Source organism: Thunnus albacares, chromosome 4 (assembly GCF_914725855.1).
Source record: "Thunnus albacares chromosome 4, fThuAlb1.1, whole genome shotgun sequence".
NCBI lineage: Eukaryota > Metazoa > Chordata > Actinopteri > Scombriformes > Scombridae > Thunnus > Thunnus albacares.
In genome coordinates, this window is record NC_058109.1 from 20,693,522 (window position 1) to 20,713,663 (window position 20,142).

The window sequence follows — 20,142 nt, forward strand, 5'->3', positions numbered from 1 at the left end:
GTAAGCAGAAAGACAAACACAAAGTACTGCCAGTGTGCCACATTTTTTATTCCACTAAGGACAACTACATTTATACACGAGTGACTGCTGCAACTGGAAGACAGACACCCAGTGTGATCTTATCTTAGTGTCAGAGACCATAAAACACAAAAGACTTAGTGGTGTACAATACTAAATAGACTATCAACACCATAATCTGTGCTCCTTTTCATCCACACAGACTATGTCACAATGCACTTTGGGTTGATGTGTCAAGCACCTGTATTTTGCCACATTGTTTGTCAGATAGCTTAACTCACCCAACCACAACAAACTCTGCACTCAAATGTCAGTACAGCTGACACAATACAGTTCAATAATACAGTGTGAGCCAGCACCTCAAATCAAAAGAGTGGTAGAGTTAGTGTTAAGCCATGGAATAAGCTATTAACAGTTTATATTCTATCTTGGTGAGATTTTATCAAACTACACACCATATGTGTGTGTGTATATTCTTCCCGTTATCAGCTGGGCACTCATAAAACATTCCCATGTAACGCGCAGCTGTTAAGCAGACTTATCTTGTTGACTAAAAACACAACTCGTGATGAACAGCGGAATGTGGAATTAATGGAGAGCGACGACCACAGATCTCAGCTGAGGAACGACCCATTTATTCAAAGTGTAGTTTTGGATGAGGATCAGGGTGACAAAAGCACATTCACTGCCTCTCAGATATGGACCGTGACTAATGCAAAAACCGGCTGAATGTAATTACATAACCATTTAGACTACTGTAGGTCGAAAAAGTGCATATTTACTGTCAGCTGTCTGTCAGCTCTCTTCAGACCCATGTGAAGAGGCTGTATTTGCCCTTCTAAGTTCAGAGTCTGGTTGCCAGCTTTGATGCTGAAGCGCCCTGGAGCCACAGATGAGAGGGGAAAAAAATATCAACAGTGCAACGTGGCATTGAACAGCTGACTGGTTTCATCATTCAGGCTCAGTTCCTCTAAAAGGCTGCCTGTGCATTTAACCCCTTGAGCCATGCATGCTGAATTACACTGAATTACATGTCTTTTAGGGAGTTTTTCCCTCATTCAAATTGAGGGTCTAAGGACAGAGGATGTTAAATTGCTGTACAGACTGTAAAGCCCTGAGGCAAATTTGTGGTTTGTGATATTGTGCTATAAAAATAAAATTTGACGTGGCTTCTTCTGTACATTACACTTCCATGTCATACAGTATCTCCAAGACCTTCAAAAAGGACTGTTGCTAAGTAGATAGACAATCACAAGTTATAAGATACTCACTGAAATGTCTTTACTAAACTTTTTAGAGCTGAAACGATTAGCCGATTAGTAGATGGACAGAAAATTAATCTGATTGCAGATTTGTAATGATTTTGACAATAGATTAATAGTTGTAATTGTTTTTTTAAAGCAAAAATGCCTAAAATCTGGTTCCAGCTCTCCCAATGTGGATATCTGCAGGGTTTTATAGCCTTCTATGACAGTAAACTGATTATCTTTGGGTTTTGGTCTGTTGATAGGACAAAACATGACATTTGAAGACCTAGGACTGTGACCACATTTTAGAGACTAAACAATGAATCAATAAAATGATCAGATGAATCATAGTGTGAAAAATCATTGTTAGCTGCAGCCCTACAACTTTTACTTATAAGTTTTGAATACATCAACGTCTGAGTGACCTTTAAGACGCTGTCCAGGTCAAACAAAACCTATCTTTACTTACTGTAATATCTTATCAGGAAACAAAGTACAGTGGGTTTTGTGGTTATGTCATGAGGTCAAGTGTAAATACAGATTCTGTGTACTCAGTCCTAGGGTCTCACCTGTTTGGGGTCATCGTAGAAGACACCGATGGAGCTCAGTTTTGGCCCAATGCTGCAGCTCTCTGTGTAGGCTGCACCGCAATCCTTGTATGATCCCTCTTTGAACTTATAAGCAATGGTGACATTTTTGATAGGAGGTGGCCCAGTCTTTATAACCACGTCAGACAAGAGCCCTGAGTACATCAGGAAGCCCCCCACTGTCACAAGCAAACACACCAGGAGCACGACTATCAGGAGCACCAGGATTAAATCAGACATGGTTTCTCAAAGCGGTGCAGCTGCAGTCAGTGCAATTAGCCAAATCTGTCAAACCCTAAACGTCCTCCTTCTGGCTTAGAAACACCGACACTGTGGTCCAGTAAGGTTCAAACGACGACACAAAAAACGGGGGTATAAAAGAGAAGTGTTTAATTTTGTTTCCACCGTCGCAATAACCTGTAACAACAGAGGAAACACTCGTTCAAGTTGGCAGAAAATACAGTTTGTTGGTATTTCCCCAAACACTGGAACATGCTTCCTGGATAAACCATTCTCGTGTATACGGGGGGGAGACGTTAATGTATTTATTAAACGACTAGCTTGTATATATGAATCACACCCGTTAAAAATATTACATTTATGTATATAATCACTTCTTATTGATGAGTCTTACTCGTCTTGATTTATGGATGCTTTAGTTAGTGACCACAGTGTACACATTTCTGTCGGAGTAATCCCTCTCTTTATTATTTTATGGTTCAACCCAGGAGACATCGCAGACAGATTGAGTGCACCAACAAAAAACGGTGACTTTTGTCTTTGTTTTCACCATTATTTTATGTTTCTTCATTGATTCTTATGCTCTGTAAATCATATGAAGGGTTAATCTAAAGGTTATCTGTGTTGTCACGCAGTTTTCAGTGCGGCTGTTACGGGCTAAAGAGTGGTTTTGTTCAATCAGCATGACAGAGTCCTGCTGGCAATGGAGTGTTATTTAATGTTCAAAGCTGTGTGCTGTCAATTTTTGTCAATTTGTACCTGACATGCAAAATTTAAAGCTGCATTGATCGATTTTTAGCCACTAGAGGGCAGAAGACCACCGAAATAAGCTACCCCCATATCACTTAATGGTAGGCTACAGTAGAGGTCTTAATGAGTTGAAGACCAGAACAGGACATGAGTCAGGCTGGGTCCAAATTATATTCAGAACGGTCGGGTAAGTTTCATTCTGGATCCGCTTCACATCATTTCCAGACCTTAATTGCACAGTTCTTTTGTCTAACACTTAGCAAACAATTGCCTACTTACTGGAGCTAGACCAATATATCGGCTAATATTAATTTATTGCAGATATCTTGATATTGTTGTATATGTTGGCCAATAAATAACGAGAAATTCAAGTATAGAAATGCCAAATCCAAGTGCCAAATATGAATTTGAGGTTACTTAGAAACAGTGTTGCTATTACATAGCTTGTCCACCACAGAGATCTTGGTGGCAATTCTTTAAAAAAGACAGGATCCAATTACAACCTCAGTAATCCAGTACTAAAAGAAAAGAAAGAAAAAATAATTTAATACTCACTCTCCTCTTAGATCTGTTTTTCTGTTCAATAACCCTTGAGGTTTGATGTAAGTCCAAAACAAAGAGCTAAAAGAGGCTAAAAAGCTCAGTAGAGCTCAGAGTTGGGTATTTATTCTGTTGCAACCCACAATTAGTATGCGTCCACATCTGCCAAAACAGCTGGATAAAACAATGAGAGCATATTTTGAACTGAGTGAATTCTCTGCACTCACAAATCTGTTCATGCACATCTCTCAACTGTTGAGTTATCTGATTACTGCTTTGACTGTTTTGTGTTCCCACAATAATCTTAATACATCTATAGGGAGGAGTATGATCTTCCACTGCTTGACCCCTACAAAACTAACACAAGATTGATTGAAGATTTAGAACATGCGTTTGATATAATATTGTAGGCTACAGTTCTGTTTCAAATTGTGCATTTGATCAACACAGAGAGAGTTGTTTAAGTGATTTAATGTCACCTAGAGACAAATACAGGAGCTGCTCCACAGACAGTCAATAATGTAACAACTCCCATAGCATAGCCGTGGTGATTTTACTGTGATATGGGGATATTCACTAATTGTACACCTGGAAATCCTACAACAAATACTCTACAAGCCCACAGTCAATCAGTAATGCAACGTCAACATACCATCTTCATAAAGTGGCACCTAATGGTATCATAAATCTCTGTTTATCCTTGATTTTCAGATAAGAGAGACGGTCAGGAAATGTTGACAATGTTCAATAGTCTGGAATAGTACATATAGATGCTGTTTTATGGTTGATTTTCCTTTCAACTGCCAAATAGTTTACATCTTGATTTTCACCATCTCCTTAACTCTGGCAGGAGTCATCAAGGAGACAGATGAGTGGTCTGTTGTCCATTTGATTCATTAGCTGAAAGCAAAATGAACCAATTTTATTCTAAGAGTGTTCGCAGTCTAACCACAACCTTGGATTATTTTGTGACACAGTATATGTTGTGTTACCTGTCTTGTGTTGTTTCTCTGACTCTTGAAAATGTGTTTTTAATCTCAGTGAGGCTTTTCTCACAATCCTAACTTTTGTGTGGCAAGAGTTTAAACCATCAAGTCCTGTTTTTACATGTTTAGGACCTCAGTTTATCAAAGATTGCTTGCCTTCTTTTAAAGTTTACGCTAATCAGTGGTGTCCCTCTTTTTTGGGATTTATCAGGAACAAAGATCAGTGTACTGTGGTGTTCTCTTCCCAGACATCACCAGTATTTGACTGTTTTGAGAAGATGCTTGGAAAATCATTTTGTTTCAGTATCAGAACTCATGGTTATTATCTGCACTTTTCTAAATCTCTAAATGATCATTTATGGGGGCTTTTTATGCAGTGGTAGGCTAAAATGAATTAACCAGGTGGCAAAAAATAATAGAATATATTTAATACCAAATGACAAATCAGATGGAAATAATCTTAACAAACACAAATACTTTATTTTGTTGGCAAACAAATAGAATAAAACATATGACACTGTGAAAACACCTAATTATTAGGCATGCTTTAACCTGTGGAAGTACATAAATGCTTCTCATGACTCCCTTAATGTGCTTACAGCAGTATTATTGCCACATGCATAAGAATACAAGAAATGTGATTATATATATATATATATATATATATATATATATATATAAAATTGATCCTATACCAGTATTTGATACATTTGGAAAGTGTCCATGTAAAAAGCCACCAAAACCCCTCAGACATTTGAAACTTCAAAAAGTGATCCACCAATGGGCTTCTGACCCAAATATAAAAGTTTAAAATAATGTTTTTATCAGAAAACGTTAATCAGAGTCATCTGTACTATCCTGATCACCATCTTCTATTCTGTTGACCTGCTTACTTCCCTCAGAGTCACTGTCCTGGGCCTGAAGGAAAACACATGAGACAAATTGAAGTTATGAACATGCTTGCATAAAGCAGAGTTGAAGAGAAAGTCTTAAAAAATGCCTAAAACTACAGATAACAGGATCTTGGAACTGACACCACATTAAACAGTTTCCCTGTTAACTGTGTCCGCCACTAATCATTAGCTTGCTACAGAACTCTACCAGTTATTCTTATCAGCCCACTGCCCTCTACATTTTTCAACTGCCTGTTAACTGACCTGTATATCAAGACTTCACAAAGTATTGACTGACTCAGCGGCAGTGACAGGAAGCTGTTTGGCTGAATTATATAACTAACATATTACTACTGTGTGCTGCTTATGTCTTGATAAAACTTGTCCTGCCGATCTTTTAAGCCACTTTCTGTTATTTATTTACATATTTGCTCAGTTTTTGAAAAGAGGTGTAATCAATTTGGTATAAATTATTTAAGCTTTTTCCTCATTCCATGATTTTCTTATATGCCCCTAAATCTCCATACTCTTCCCAGGTTGTTGTTTTGAAACCCATCACCATTTGCACTAATTACCTAATAATTTGTGTGTGCAGTTTTGAGTTCATTTTAAGTTTTGTCAACTAATCCTTGTTCAATTCACCACTGATTGTGTAAAAGTCACATTGTCTCAAAATGTTACAGAACCAAACCTATTTGTTTTTCATATTAAACTAAACTACTATGAATAAAATATTCTCATTTGTGATCAATGCAAACAATAAAAGTTTTAACAAATTTAGAAATTCTGAAGACATAGACAGTACCTCTTCCTCTGACTGTTCCTGAGGGGGTAATGAACGTTCCTCCTCCTCCTCCTCCTCCTCCTCCTCCTCCTCACTTTCTTGTGACCTCTGAGAGAGAATCTCTTCACCCTGCAGCAGACAATATATCACTCTTATAAGTCCATGGCTCAAAAATAAACAGAAACACATTAATACAACTTAAATAAAATTATACCTTCAGGTTGCGATTCTTCAGATTGCCCATCCAAAACGCCTCCTGACAGTTGTTGAGTGTCAGCATGGCCTTCACTCTGTAAAGAAACAGCTCAAGACTCTTCTTCAACGCGGGAACGTGGTTGGTCAAGCTTGTATCCTGGTGAATCTGAGCGCCAACACATTATGACAAGGCTACTTAGTTAATGAACACCGGCACATTATCATCAGTACTGTCTACACTTCTTTACCCGGTAGGAAGCTGATATTTTAGGTTTCAAAAATAATAGGAGAAAAGAAAAGATCACATTGCTGCCTCTTGACTCCCTGCACAATGACATTTACACAAGTATAAATAATAACATACTATGTGAGGTCCATTAGGAAACTCTACTCCTCATCTGTCAGAAACCCAGCTTTCTCCTGCTCATATCTATTTTTCTGAGGTAATGGCAATATTTTAAACTTCTTAATTAGTAGCTTCTGCACAAGTATAGGTAGAGAGATGTTTACAACTAAAAATATAGACAGAAATGAGCTAGAAACAGTATAATCTATAGCTACCTTCGAATGTCCGCACATGTGATGCAGCTGCCGGGTGCTGAGCTGGAAGGTCTTCAGCAGGCTTTGGACATCCTCCTTAAAGACGTCATATCACACACAGTCAATGCACTGGCAGCACTTAATTTTACACAAAAACACAGACTGTTTTTCTGTACAAACAACAATTTAAAAATAATACTTTTTTTCAAATATAAATGAGAAAGTCTTGTTTAATCACTGTGGAATTTCTGAATAATGTTGTGCCACAATACAATGTGTCTTGATAAAATAATGGCTAAATATTTGTCTAAATAACAACACGTATAAACACCATTAGTAAACTGTAAGTGTTATTGATGAGATTAGTGCTGCAGAATGTCAGGAGGGGCGGGTTGGATGACTTTTTGTTTATATTAAAGCAGAAACAGGGCAAATGACTATGAGTAAAGTTTACTGTAACTGCATGTTGTTTCCAGAGGTACTAAAACTGAGGTCAAGAAACTAAACTTTCTACAAACACAATTTCACAATGACACCCAGCTTAGTATGATGTTTACTGACTGTAACTGAGAAGAAATTTAATTTGTACCTTGTGCCTTTTGAAACTGTAGTCCAGTAGCGGCATTCCCAACTTCAGGAAAGACTCCAGGAAAAGGCGGCCATACTACCGATGACAACATCATAATCCCTTAATACAAAGTCACAGCAGCTACACCTGAATGTTAAATCTTCCCTGACATGCAGAGCAAACTCACCTTCAGGCACACATTGAGCACCGGCCTAGAATCAAACACCTGTGTGAAGAGATTAGAGGACGAATAGGTGAGCAGATGAGCTTCACTTAAACACTTGTTAATCTAATGAAAAAAAGATGAGGTAAGATAAAAGTGATGAAACTGAATGATGACAATTATAACAATGGCCCTTCAAATAGTATGCATACATCTGACCCAATAGTAGCTGAATGCTGGAAATAGGTAAAAAAAAAAAAATCTGTTTGTTAGACATTTACAGCTGATGTACCTTCACTAGGTTGACCAGGATGTGAAAGTCTCTGACAGCCAGGTTCCATGTCAGCAGCTTCTCACTCTGGGCCTAGAAGAAGGGCATGTAACGTGGTCTAACTCATGTCAATACTTGGAAAAACAGACAGTTGTGGAAACTGACTATTCATGACGAATTCATACTTCACACTCAAAATACTCTGCAGGCTGGAAAGTTGCAGTTACAAACAGAGAAAACATTGTGAAGTGCAACACCTAGTGGCTGACCTCCGTGTTGTCACTGATTTTGCCAGCTGGAATCTTTCGGACAGCTTTTTCCAGCTCTGCCATCAACACTTTATAGAAAACCAGGAATGTCTGCCTGAAAGAGAAAAAAGTGATGAAAGAATGAACGACAGAATAATAACAATATGGCTGAATATACCTCTGCTATGGCTGATTTATTGTAATTACAATTACATGGTGATGCAACTAAGTGCTGCTGTTAGTACCAAAGCAGGATGGTGGGAACACATGGATCGATCTATCTGCTTGGCTGAAGCTTCTGTTGTATAATCACTAACAAACAACTTTCCATTTTACCCCAAGATAACTACGGTAAACACAGAGGACTGATGGTGATGAGGATGGGGGGAAATCTACCTGTTGAGAGTGGGCCAGGATGCAGAGCTCATATCATCTTTGGATGCATTGAGGAGCTCAGGGATTCCTTCTCCAGCTATTTCCTCCACTGCCTTCAGAATATCATCGACATGCACCAGGTAGACGCTGCAGAGAGCAAAGAACAGATACAGACATTATGATTAAAAATGTAGATATGTGTTGTTTGTTTGCTGTTTGCACTGCCCACTGTAGAATCATGCACCACATAGTCAATGGGTAATTTCTCTAAGCATTTTGCATTGAAATAATACCACGCATGCAACCATATAACAGACTCATAAACACAGAGGATAGCTTTTATACAGATGATGCTCCTGAGCACCTTGTTATTCTACATAAACATTTAAATCCGTCAATTTGATGAATTATTTCCACATCACACTACCGACTTAGTTTGATGTATACACACAAGCATGTTGTTTGCACTATGCATATAACTTTTCTTTGTTTTGTGCATTTATGTCATGCAGACACACCGTAGGAGAGTCTGAAGTGCTTCATTGAATTTGTTCCCTCGCTCCTTCTCACCGCTGGCTGTCACCCACTCTTGGCTCAGGAAACGTCGTGCAAGGGAAGCTAAGAAGAAAAACCAGCCAATTGTCACCACAGTTCACTGGATAGTAGACAAGTGGATTTAAAAGGGGCAACATATCAGACTGACCGGTCTGCTCTCTGTAGGCAGCAGGGTTCCCTCCTCTCTCTGACACAGTGGACAGAAGCTGGGAGAGACACAACGCTGTGCTGAGACTCGGCATTGTGCTGCGGAAGTTCAGCAGGTACTTGAAGCTGTGTCTGAACAAAGCAAAAAGTGGACATAAATACATTTTATTCCATCATTGCACAAAAACACAAATGTGCTCCCTGTTAGAACATTTTGTCAATGTGCCTGGTTCTTTGCTGGGCCCATTTAATCTATTATTAAATAATAGATTTATTTCTATGACTACTGCAGAATTGGTTACAGTTGCACTTAAAGAATGGCTCTTCTTTTGATATTTAGTCATTAAGAGAATTGTGCGATATATCCTGCAGTTGTTATTTTTTGAGCATTGTAAGCAATATTTGCCTTGTTGCAGTGAAAAGGTCACAAAAACTGAATAACTTTTTTTTTTTTTTTTTTAAGTATGATATATAGAGGTTTATACTTTCCAACTCTTAACCTTTATTACTCACTTTACAAGCTGCTCCATGTTCATCTCAGCACCTCCCTCTTTGAGTCGTTCAGCCAAAACTCCCAGAGCCTTCTTCAGTAAGCTGCGCTGGCCTGGCTGGCTGAATCCAGACCTGACCGGTGAATATCACACATATCAGGGACCAAACTTAACAGGAGCCAGAGACACACTGATACAAAGGAATACCGCTCTAATGCTCCATAGCTAAAATATTTGAAATCTGATGTGGAAATCTGTGGTGTTACTCCTCCTCACCAGCTGAAGGTGGTATTCAGGACCTGTAGGAGCAGCTGGTAGCCTGATGACATGAGCTGGTGCTCCTGAATATCTGTGGCAGGTCCATCCACGACACCGTTGTTCTCAGACAGCAATGTCTGTGAAGAAAAAAAAAAAATCAATATAGCATATAAGAGAGTTGAAAGAAAAAGATGTTGCCTTCACTTATAACTCCGGAGGGTAAACAATTTTGTACCTGAAAATGGTTGTGACAGTTCTCCAAGTGTGAGCAGAGGGCCGGCAGCAGCTGAACACAGCAGGAAGCAATATCCTTGGAACTCCTCTGTTGTAGGTGTGAGAAGCCCACACTCTTATCGGTCCTTCCCTACACAACAAAATATTTCACAAAGTTTTGGCTCATATAATCTTACATGTTGGAGTTTTATACAGTTGTAACTAAATGCCATTGACACTAAGAACTTCTTCACGTCTTATCATGGGTGACTAAGGACAGATTCAGACAGTTTACATTCTTCAGGCCTTAATTTACTTGCTGCATCAGAAAATCTAGGAAAACAATAATGCATTTTATAATAAGTTTAAATCAATGACAACCTAACATGTGTAATGTGACAGAGCAACAGTTTTTCTCAATGCCACACCTTTCAAAGACTTGCACATTCTCACACAAGATTGGAAATTTTTGTTTTTTTCTGATCTGTGTTTATCACCTGTATGCTCACTCTATATGCATTTGCTTTTTCCTGTACCTTTAGGAAAGGAGCTCTCTTGGCAGGTACAGCTGTGAGACAGAACTCCAGTTTGCGAAGCATATCCTCTAGCAGGAAAACCAGCTCAGCAGGACCCAGCAGGACCTCCTCTCGCACCTACATAAAGTAGTATTATTACAGGAGATTTCAAAATGTGTATTAGTTATTACTCTTCACTGGCATAAATGACAATGATTCTACTACAATCCAAATGAATTTGAATGCTGCTGCTTAAAAAGTAATTTTAGTATCAGAGGCTAGCTGAGCAGTTACCCTCTGAGGTGTAATCCCCAGACACAATTTGATTTAAAATTCAAATCAAATTAGCAAACAAGTGGGTCGTAGGCTCTTTAATCAGGAAAAAAATAATCTTGTCTTACCTTGGTGTTGAGCTCAGAGTCCAGAAGCGAGCGGGACAGCAAGCCACACTGCAGCACACTAAGCACTTCCATGTCCAGCTCCCTGAAAAATTGCCGATAGGACACCAGACTGACCCCCTGCCGGACCTCCTTCTCCTTCTCTTTCTCCTTCTCTGGCTGCTCCTTCAGAACAAGCACAATCAGCTTTTTCCGTTCAGTTAAATGAACATTAAACACAGATTAAAGTGAGAGGTCAAAGTTTACCTGCTGAGTTTCATCTGCCTCCATCCCCTCCTCAAGTTGAGAGTTGTTACCTGAGGAATTCTTACCAGGAGCCTTCCTCTTCTTTCCTGAGCCATCTTAACAACACATGTGAGTTAGACAGTTATGTTGGTGCTTTTTTCCTTATCCAGAGTATTTGGTTTTATAAGGAAAATAGGATAAAATATCCTCTATGGTTTATGGTTACCTTTCTTTGCCTTATTCACAGGAGCAGTGGAACTAAGTATAATCCCATCTGTGCTTTCTCCATCAAAGTTAGCAAGAGGTGGAACATAGCCAGGTGTTCCTGAAACACAAATGTATACAAAGTATTTCATTTTAAAACTCTTAGCAGGGGCACAGAGCATAATGGGAAGATTTTGAGACCTCAAGGTATTATTAAGGTGGATTAAATACACACCTGCCAGAGCCCTCTCCAACAGTGACTGAAGGTAGGTGATGTTCTGCAGACGAGTCATCACTTTCATCTTCATCTCAGTTTCTTTTTGCCGACAGAAGGCGTTTATGACCTATCACAACACACCAGTAAAACACAGCTTTCAACACAAATTACTTTTATGCAAATTTTTGTAAAAAATCAAACATACAAAGTTACCTCTCTGAACCAGTTGATGGTGTGAAAGAGCAAAGTACAGAGGAAATCCCTCTCAGCTTTTGACAGGCTCTCTATTTTTTCTACTATATCCATGTCTGTCAGGACCAGAGAGCAGCCTGTGATCCAGAAAATGCAAACACACAGGCAGATATTATTTTACAGCCACAGAAATGAGAACAAACTGGTTTCCAATGAGAAATGTGCAACTTCCTCACCAAGCAGGGCATCAATTTCCTCTAGGTCTCCCTGGTGCTGTTTCTCCTCACACAGCCTCAGGAGACGAAAAAACGGAGACAGACAGAGAGGTGACACTCGCCTGCAGACAGAAAATACAGTGAGAAACAAATCTAATCCCCCTGATTACATAAACTTGCTAAAGGAGGTGGGAGTGGGGCGACTGACTTGTGTGCCTTCTTGATTTGACTCTGCTGCTCTCCTTTGTTCTGGAGGTCTTTGGCCAGTAGAGGCATCAGGTTGATGGCAATGCCTCCCTGACTCTCGTCCTCATCCAGGTTGTACATCAAACGGACTGGGAATGGGAAGGAACTGAGACAAACAGACAGGAAAAATTAATGACACTATTTATAGTAATTAGCATGTTGAAACAAGTAACTTCTAATACTGCAAGCTGCCCATCACTAACCCTGTTATGTCTGGTCCTAGATCCACCACAAAGTCTTCTTGGAAGTCATCCAAGACACTCTTTCCAATCATTTCCTGTTGGCATGACATGAGGAGGATAACAGTAGTTCAGTAATAACAGTAACAGTAATCATGCAGTAGTTGTAAAGCTGCATATTGTAAAGCTGACAGCATATCAGTAATGGTATCTATATTCAATTGAAAAATTTAGTAGACACGCAGTTATAAAACAAGAGATTAAAAGAGCCTTCAGATAAGAAGCATGATGAATGTTTGTTTGAGACACACCTGCACCTGTGGGTCCAGCATAGAGGTCAGTATTAGGTTGGCCAGTTCATCATAGTACAGAGCTGCAGCCTCAGGTGAGCTTTCACTGCTCGACTGCACCAGTTCCAACAGTGCCGTCACCTACAACAAACAACACACGTATGTGTTTATCTACCAGGAACTTGCAGTTGCAATCATACGGTGTTCAATAACTAGAATGGAGATAATTTTCATCACACCTTAGCTCAATTAATAATAACAATGTGACATTTTGAAATTTGCAACATGGAAATTCCTTTTTTTGCAGGGAAGTCAAAGCGCAGGTTCAGCAATGGTTGAACAACTGGTGTTCTAGTATCTGATGACTCTGTACTTAAGCAGGATGGATATGTGTTGATACAGGTGCTTGAACACATGTCCACATCCATCAACTGAGGGTTATTTCTTTACTTACTATATACCCTGAGGTACACTGATCCTACTCCAACCCCCCTCGGTAGCAAATGTAAATCATATAAACATTATTATCAAAGTTATAAAAAATATGATTGGCAAAAAAGTGAAAGAAAGCCATCTTGTCTTCTTATAAATCCTATTGTTTTGAAATTGATTTTTTTATTTACAGGCAGGTAGGTTTTCAGTCTTACTCAGGTTCATTGAAAATCTGAGAAGAATTAATATAACTTAATCTTTTATTGGACAATACAGATTACAATAATAGAGTAACCTGTTCTGAAATTCTTTTAGTAATATGTTCATGAAATACCTGAATGTAGCAAAAGTTATGGATATCAGCTGTAAGTAAAATCCCAACTGAAATCTCTAAGGAATATTAAACTGAAATAAAAGTATAAAACAAAGTACAAATAAAAACTCCCAAACATATACCTAAAATGATCCTACTACGTATCCATTTTTTATTCTGATCATTTTAACATCTAATACGTACCTGTCTCAGTGTTTCCTGGGGTAACGACCCGTTCTGTGACTCAGCTTTAGGCCTGGGAGGAGACAGAGCGTTAAATTGAAACATGAGAAATACTTGTTTATCTAATGCCTGTGAGAAAAAGTCCTTACCTGAGGGCCCCCATGCTGCCTACTATCATGACGGCACCGATGATGCCAATGCGCTTGTATTTGGGCACAGTGCTGGAGAGCTGTTTGCGGATGACTATGTGCATGTCATCCTGAGGGGAGGAAATGAATGACAGAGGTGGGTCAGACGTGGAATGATGACAAGAAAAGGCCTGAACAGTGTTTGAATAAAAAGACAGTGTGACTGTGCACCTGGATGTGAGCTCCCTGCTGCTGTTGCCCAAATGCCAATCTGCTCAGAAGGTGGAAGAGTCTGCGGATCTGCTGTGGCGTGAGGTTGTCCATGTAGTCCAAGATTCCCTGTATCAAATATAAAGGTCAGCTAAAAACTAATCCAAACACAATGGTATGATACTGCACCTTATTATGACAATCATGTGGGATAAAGGTAAGTGATCACCTCCTTACCTTGACAAAAACAGCATACAGTGCCATTTCTGAGGGTTTTTCTGTAACCAGGCCAGAGAGCAGCTCCAGGGCCATGTCCACCTCCCCACCCACACCGCTGCACACATGAGTCACCAAAGAGCCCACCACCTCCTAAATGATTGCACAGGATGCTATGAAAATGACCTAGATACATTTAAATATCCAAAAAACAGATAGACACACTTATGCATGTTCAAAAATGTATCCCAAACTCACCTGTTGGCAGTAAGAGTCAAACGCAGTGAATGAGTGTCGGTACATGTGTCCACCAAAAGGTACCACGCAGGGGTCAGGGGAGTGCAACAAACTCTGAGCCAGGGCCAGGATAGAGGGGAAATACCCTCGCATGACCTACGGTACCATAAGTAACGACAAAGAATCATCACATCAGTAAAACAATATAGCGTACTGCACTTCACTGTTCACACAAACTCATAACCTTGTATGTCAGCAGAGTAACCCACCTGAATGTAGTCCCTGAAGGTCTTTTGTAGAAGCGCCTCCTGGATCTGTCCAGTCCTCACTTTGACCTTCAGCACCCTCTCTGCCCCTCGCCGGCTCTGGTTGGCATTAGTGGAGTGGAGGATGAACAGCACCAGCAGATCTATTACCTGACATGGCAGAGAACATTTTAAAAAGAGATGTAGATATACAGACACACACAAATGTGATACATTAAAAAGGTTTTCTACATCTTTTTGATCTTCAAATGTCAAATTTTCTCCAAACTTGTCAGTGTACAGTGTGATGTATACCAATAAGGGCTGAGAAATAAAACTGTTAACTGGGTGTATCTACAAATAATAAATGATTCTTTCATCATCAAATCCAAATGTCTATGTGGATGAGAAGTGAAAGACAGTATTTTCCTGTAAGTATCCACACTTCCTGCACAATAGCCAAAATGTTTTAAAATTTTATAAACCACTGTGGAAACATCCATCCACAATGGAAACTAAGCACCTACAATAACCCATTTCTTACGGGATACCCTGAACAGAGGATACGCCACTCACCTTATGGTCCTCCACATCATCCACAGACTCTATTGCCTATTAAGAACAGTAAAAGTATAGTCAGCAACACTACAACTGAGACTGTTGGTCTCTCTAAAATTCAAAAGTGTCAGCATCTATTGATCAATTAAAGAAAGAGGGCTTAAAAACTAATCAATTTCCCACCTTGAGCCAAGCTTCAGATATGGTTTTCTGGAATCGCACAGCTGACTTGATGCCGTCCAATATCAATGTAATACTGTCCTGGCTGCTGCAAGCTGCTGGTGTAGAAGCCGACCTGTTACAAAACCAGACTTATTAGATCACAGAACCTGCTGGCCTACTTCAAAACACTGTAGATTCCCCAAAACATGTATTGACGTATAGCTGTGAGACAACTAGAATCTCTGTCATCTTACACTGCTGCTCCTTTGTTCTTCAGACGGCTCTGGGATGCCTGCAGCACGGGAGGGAGAACACAATGCTCCAGCTCCAGCTTCTTACGAAGGTTACACACCACCTGCCAACAAGAAAACACCAAACTTCTTGACTTCAAAATATAAACAGGCAGTAGAAAAACACCAATTGATAGGTTATGTTTTTTTAAATGCAAAATGCTGTGGACATGACTCGGAGCTCTGACCTCATACGCATCAGAGGTTGAGACAGAGTGCAGGATGAACTTGACCACCACAGGCAGGTCTTCCAGTTGCACAGCAGCCAAAGTGGTCATAACTGCTCCACGAACCTGAGATATCAGTTACAAGTGCATTATTATTATTAGTTCTTAAGCACCACAGTCAGGGGGAAATATAAAATGCAAGAAAGTTTGATTAAACACGCCTTAATTTCCACAATTAACAGACTAGACAGTTGTTCTAAGACAGCACAGTAACATCCATGACACCTTCAATATTTCATCAAACATGAGTGTAACAGTGTGTGAGCTACCTCTGTCAGTAATGAGGAGCTGAGGTTCAGACTAGAGAGGGCATCCAGGATGGGCACAGTCAACTGAGTGTTCTCCTGGAGTAAAGAGCTACAGAGAATATGATGTGATGTGAGATAATGATGGTATATTCAGCAACTTTGAAACCACAGATAACAGGCAGCTGCAGATCTGTAGTAAAGGTTTACTGTACATACTTGAGCTCCCTGGCTATGTCATTGTGCTGGGAGTCCTCCAGTATCTCTGGCAGACTGGTGATGATGTCACGCTGAACCTCCACCGGTGCAACAGACACCAGCTCCATGAGCTTAGCTGCCAACTCCTACAATTAACAGGACACAGAGAAAATAAACAAGCACGCCACCATCGAGAATTTGGTGGTGACTGATATGAAGAAGAAATACATAATTACAGAGCTAAATGTGACAGATCAGCAAAAATAAAAACACCTTGTCGTGTTTGTGATTACTGTACATGCAACAAACCCCATCATTACAGAAATGACTACCTTGCTGTCCACAACTCTGTCTAGCCATTTCAGCTGGTTAATAATTATGCAAGGAACACTGAGACCGCCATCGCCAGCACTAGGAGAGACAGAACAAGATCACCTTTAGAAAAATAAGCCAATGGAAAAACTTGTGTAAAAAAAAAAAAAGAAAAAAAAGGTCAAATAAACTCATGAAATACTGACCCATCCAACATAAATTCAGGGAGTTTCTCAAGCAAGGTGTTAATGATCAAAGTCTACATAAAAGAGAAAAGCAGATGATTAAGGATTTGAGATACAGATGTAATGTGTGTGGAATTTTTTTTACTTTGCACAAAACACGTGTATGCTGTATAGCAGAAAGCATCCTTTGTGACAAGGCAATGCAGTTATGTTCAGCAGAATCTATGAAGACAATCATACCTGTAGCATTTCAATCCCCAACAGCATGCGGAGCAGACTTTCCTGAAATGAGCTGACACAACTACAACACAGAGGAAAACATGTCAGTTTGTTAAACAATACAAACTCCTAGCATGAGCTTAGTATGGCAAGAGATTGCCTTTCTTTATAACAGTTACCTGGAGTCTCCATCAGGCAATCGTGGAACACATGGGAGGAGGCAATTTCTAAACCTCTCAGGATCCTCAATATGAGACTCCAAACCGCTGATGAATTCTTGTACAATCTGAGCAATGAAATGGCAATGAAACTCAAGTAACTGAATAACAAATTCATGGGATGGTGCATATACTCACACCAGGGTATCGGGGACTCTTCTGTAGTTGTTGCTGTATCCTTTTTTGGAAAACTACTTGGTCGACAGCTAGAGGGGGAAAAGATACAGATGCAAGTGAATGGCTGATTTTATTTACTGGCCTGGTGTGTTTTAAAACTTGGACTGACGGCATTTACCAATCTCGTTGGATGTGGCACTTTGTTTCAAGGTGACACCTGCCCCTCGCAGAAACATGCCAAATACACTTTCATTAGTCTCTTCTGCAACAGCTTCCTTCTGCTTCCCACCAGCACTGCGACTCTTCTTTACTTCTATGTAGAGAAGAGAATAAACCCTTCACAAAAAACAGTATCAAGTGGAAATCAACTACATGGCTTCTCATGTAAGAAATTAGTTAGCCAGGATGTTGATGTTTCATGAAAGGAATGGGATGAGGTGTTGTTGTTGTCAAGTTGGTTGTTAAGTTAATCTCAGTGAGTTGTCACAATGGTTCTTTTTCATGTCAAGGATCCCTAAACTGACACAAATTAGACCACGGACACCCATTTGATAAGGTTTTGTCCCAGGTTCCCCCATCTGATAAGACATTTGCTTTAAATGTTTTATTACAGAAAGTGTATGAAACCCATGACCAAAGTCGTCATACATTCTGTCATTGTGTTACTTATGGATGGAATTATAGTGAAAATAAATTATTCCCCTTTTACTGGGGACCCAATGGAACACCCTCAAAGACCCCTGGGGGTCCCCTGACCCCACTTTGAGAATCACTGAGTTATGAAACATGCAGTGTTCCTGTCACACTATGTCATGCTCCTGAAATATCTCATTTGCATTTAGACATAACGTTTCTGGTGGGCTAGATGATGGACATCACTTAGACCCTGTACGTTACTGGCAAAAAAATCAAAACAACGGACTGTTTTGATGTGACATAAAACTTACTAGTGGTTGTAGCAGCTGCTCCCTCGCCCTTATCCACAGATGAGCGTCGCTTTTTGCGCATCATCTGATGGATTATAAAGGTCAAAAGTTTTAATTGAAAGACAAGGTTAGCATCCACAGTAACAAACAAGCGAACGTGTTGTTGCACGTTCAATAAGTAACGAGTCACTTCATAATGTTACGTATACAGCAAACATACAGTAGCTAGTTAGCTCAGTAATTCAATTACAATAACATGACATCCCTTATATGTAACAGTTTGTGCTATATCGAGGTTCTGTTGTTTGACTGTCCAGATCGTTCAGGATAAGAGTGAGACATACTTTTTATAGGTAGACGAGTCCACAGACGACTTCACTTCACTCTCAGTCAGCAGTTACAAAACGTAATTCCGCGCCAATGTGCTGCGCACGTCATCAACCGCAGTAAGGGATCCTCTTCATTTAGTTTAGCAAGCTAACAAGGATGGCAGCTAGAAATAAATGCCCCATACGTCTGAGAATATCGAAGAAATCAAATATGGGGTTTGTATGTAGCTCCTTTATAGGTGACTCTGATAACTGGTTTCACTCTTGTGCTGTTAAAAGGGGCGCTTCGTTCAACGTTACAACATGTTTTAGACGGTCTCTAAGTTTCTAGCCTCAGGCGGCGTGTTTTTTTTTTTTTAACAACTTGCCCGTTGTTGGGCGGGGTTAGGTCTTCCTGGACTTGCTAATAATATACAGAGTCTTTCCGGTATACGCCGTGTCAGTAAACATGCACAACCGCAGAGCGTTGTACCTGTGCACTCACGTCGGAGAGTACAGTTGATCAAGATGCTTCACTGATTCCTGCCTCCGTCTTCGCCTTACTAACGTTAGTTTATTGACTAATAACTACTGGTTTACTTACCAACGTCTTGATTTACGAAGTTAACGAACAATTTTGTTTTCCAAGAAAACAGGATATTCTTCCCAAACTAACGTCTTGTAGCATAATTTTCAGCAAAATGAATGAACTGTGCCTGCCCTGAAATAAACAGTTAGCAGTAGGTTCTGCTGAAATAAACCTGTGTCCCCTCAGTTACTTTCCACATTTGACCTACAGCAGCAATATTTTACAATATTAACTCATGGTATTAGTGCATTTGTTGTTCTTTAATTTGTTTCTTTTATAAATCGTTACTTTTTCTGTTATTCATTGCTTATTGTTCTCTGTATTACCCTGCATGTCTCACTGCATTTAAAATGTACGGAGGCCAATGCCAACATGAAAAAATGAAATGGATTAAATAGGTGGAATTTATTAAATCAAAATTATGAAATGTTAAATCAAGATTTCGCCTTGCTTAGTTAAAATTATTAGATTTATTAAATCCGAATTAGATATTAAGTCAAAATTTTGAATCATATAGTAATTTGTTAGGGGCTATGGGCCAATATATTGGTTGATATTAGCTTCACTGCAGATAAATGGGTATTAGTGTATATGTCGGGCAATAAGTAACAAGAAATTGCAGCACAATGCCAAAAATATGTCTGAGGTAATTCCAGTCTCTCCATTAAATAGTTTTTCCACCAGAGAGCACTGACATGTTTATTTTTCAGCTGTAAAATGTCCTGCTAAATATCTTGCTCACAATTCTTTAAAAAGTAATAATTAAGAAATCCTTATCAAAAATTATGTGTGTTTATATAAAAAAAATACATTTTTCAAACTCTCAAATATCAATATTGATATTCCACCTCAAAAATCCAGTATCATTCAGGCT

The 20,142-nt window shown here is 39.5% G+C and overlaps 2 protein-coding genes and 1 long non-coding RNA gene across 4 annotated transcripts in view; 1 reads left to right on the top strand and 2 right to left on the bottom strand.

The window, feature by feature from the left end:
- Window positions 1–2,354, bottom strand: part of tex264a (testis expressed 264, ER-phagy receptor a) — a 79,724-nt gene extending 77,370 nt beyond the window's left edge. The window contains exon 1 of the mRNA XM_044348003.1: window positions 1,835–2,354. Within this exon, the coding sequence (XP_044203938.1) occupies window positions 1,835–2,092 (258 nt within the window). The 5' untranslated portion in view covers window positions 2,093–2,354. The remainder of the gene's footprint in view (window positions 1–1,834) is intronic.
- LOC122980229 lies at window positions 768–18,036 on the top strand. The gene is made up of 3 exons (XR_006403010.1): window positions 768–779; window positions 1,760–1,767; window positions 17,926–18,036. It is a non-coding gene; the product is annotated as an uncharacterized LOC122980229 (long non-coding RNA).
- fancd2 (FA complementation group D2) lies at window positions 4,824–19,084 on the bottom strand. Of its 2 annotated transcripts, none has more exons than XM_044348001.1 (44): window positions 18,716–19,084; window positions 18,393–18,456; window positions 17,624–17,758; window positions 17,467–17,534; window positions 17,290–17,396; window positions 17,132–17,192; window positions 16,913–16,965; window positions 16,727–16,805; window positions 16,416–16,540; window positions 16,221–16,308; window positions 15,913–16,017; window positions 15,689–15,789; window positions 15,456–15,567; window positions 15,291–15,326; window positions 14,739–14,885; window positions 14,491–14,625; window positions 14,254–14,385; window positions 14,038–14,145; window positions 13,828–13,937; window positions 13,700–13,751; window positions 12,772–12,891; window positions 12,485–12,558; window positions 12,244–12,387; window positions 12,057–12,157; window positions 11,842–11,957; window positions 11,647–11,755; window positions 11,434–11,532; window positions 11,229–11,323; window positions 10,986–11,141; window positions 10,606–10,722; window positions 10,092–10,220; window positions 9,875–9,993; window positions 9,621–9,731; window positions 9,109–9,239; window positions 8,924–9,023; window positions 8,427–8,552; window positions 8,052–8,145; window positions 7,804–7,875; window positions 7,536–7,574; window positions 7,370–7,444; window positions 6,802–6,876; window positions 6,260–6,406; window positions 6,067–6,174; window positions 4,824–5,286 (listed from the first exon to the last, which is right to left on the bottom strand). In XM_044348001.1, the coding sequence occupies exons 2-44, from the start codon at window positions 18,454–18,456 to the stop codon at window positions 5,203–5,205; spliced, it is 4,359 nt and encodes a 1,452-aa protein (XP_044203936.1). In that variant the 5' UTR covers window positions 18,716–19,084; the 3' UTR covers window positions 4,824–5,202. The 2 variants fall into 2 exon arrangements, with proteins under 2 accessions (XP_044203936.1, XP_044203935.1); XM_044348000.1 differs by having other exon boundaries at window positions 10,986–11,147; window positions 18,716–19,083.
- Between the last annotated feature and the right edge of the window lie 1,058 nt (window positions 19,085–20,142).

Excerpts from the sequence above, each read along its gene's own strand:
- fancd2 (XM_044348000.1), bottom strand. The coding sequence starts at position 18,456 with ATGATGCGCAAAAAGCGACGCTCATCTGTGGATAAGGGCGAGGGAGCA. Across the intron at positions 15,568-15,688 it reads AAGAACAAAGGAGCAGCAGT|GTCGGCTTCTACACCAGCAG; the intron begins GTAAGATGACAG and ends GTTTTGTAACAG. Across the intron at positions 12,158-12,243 it reads CAAATCAAGAAGGCACACAA|GCGAGTGTCACCTCTCTGTC; the intron begins GTCAGTCGCCCC and ends TTCTGTCTGCAG.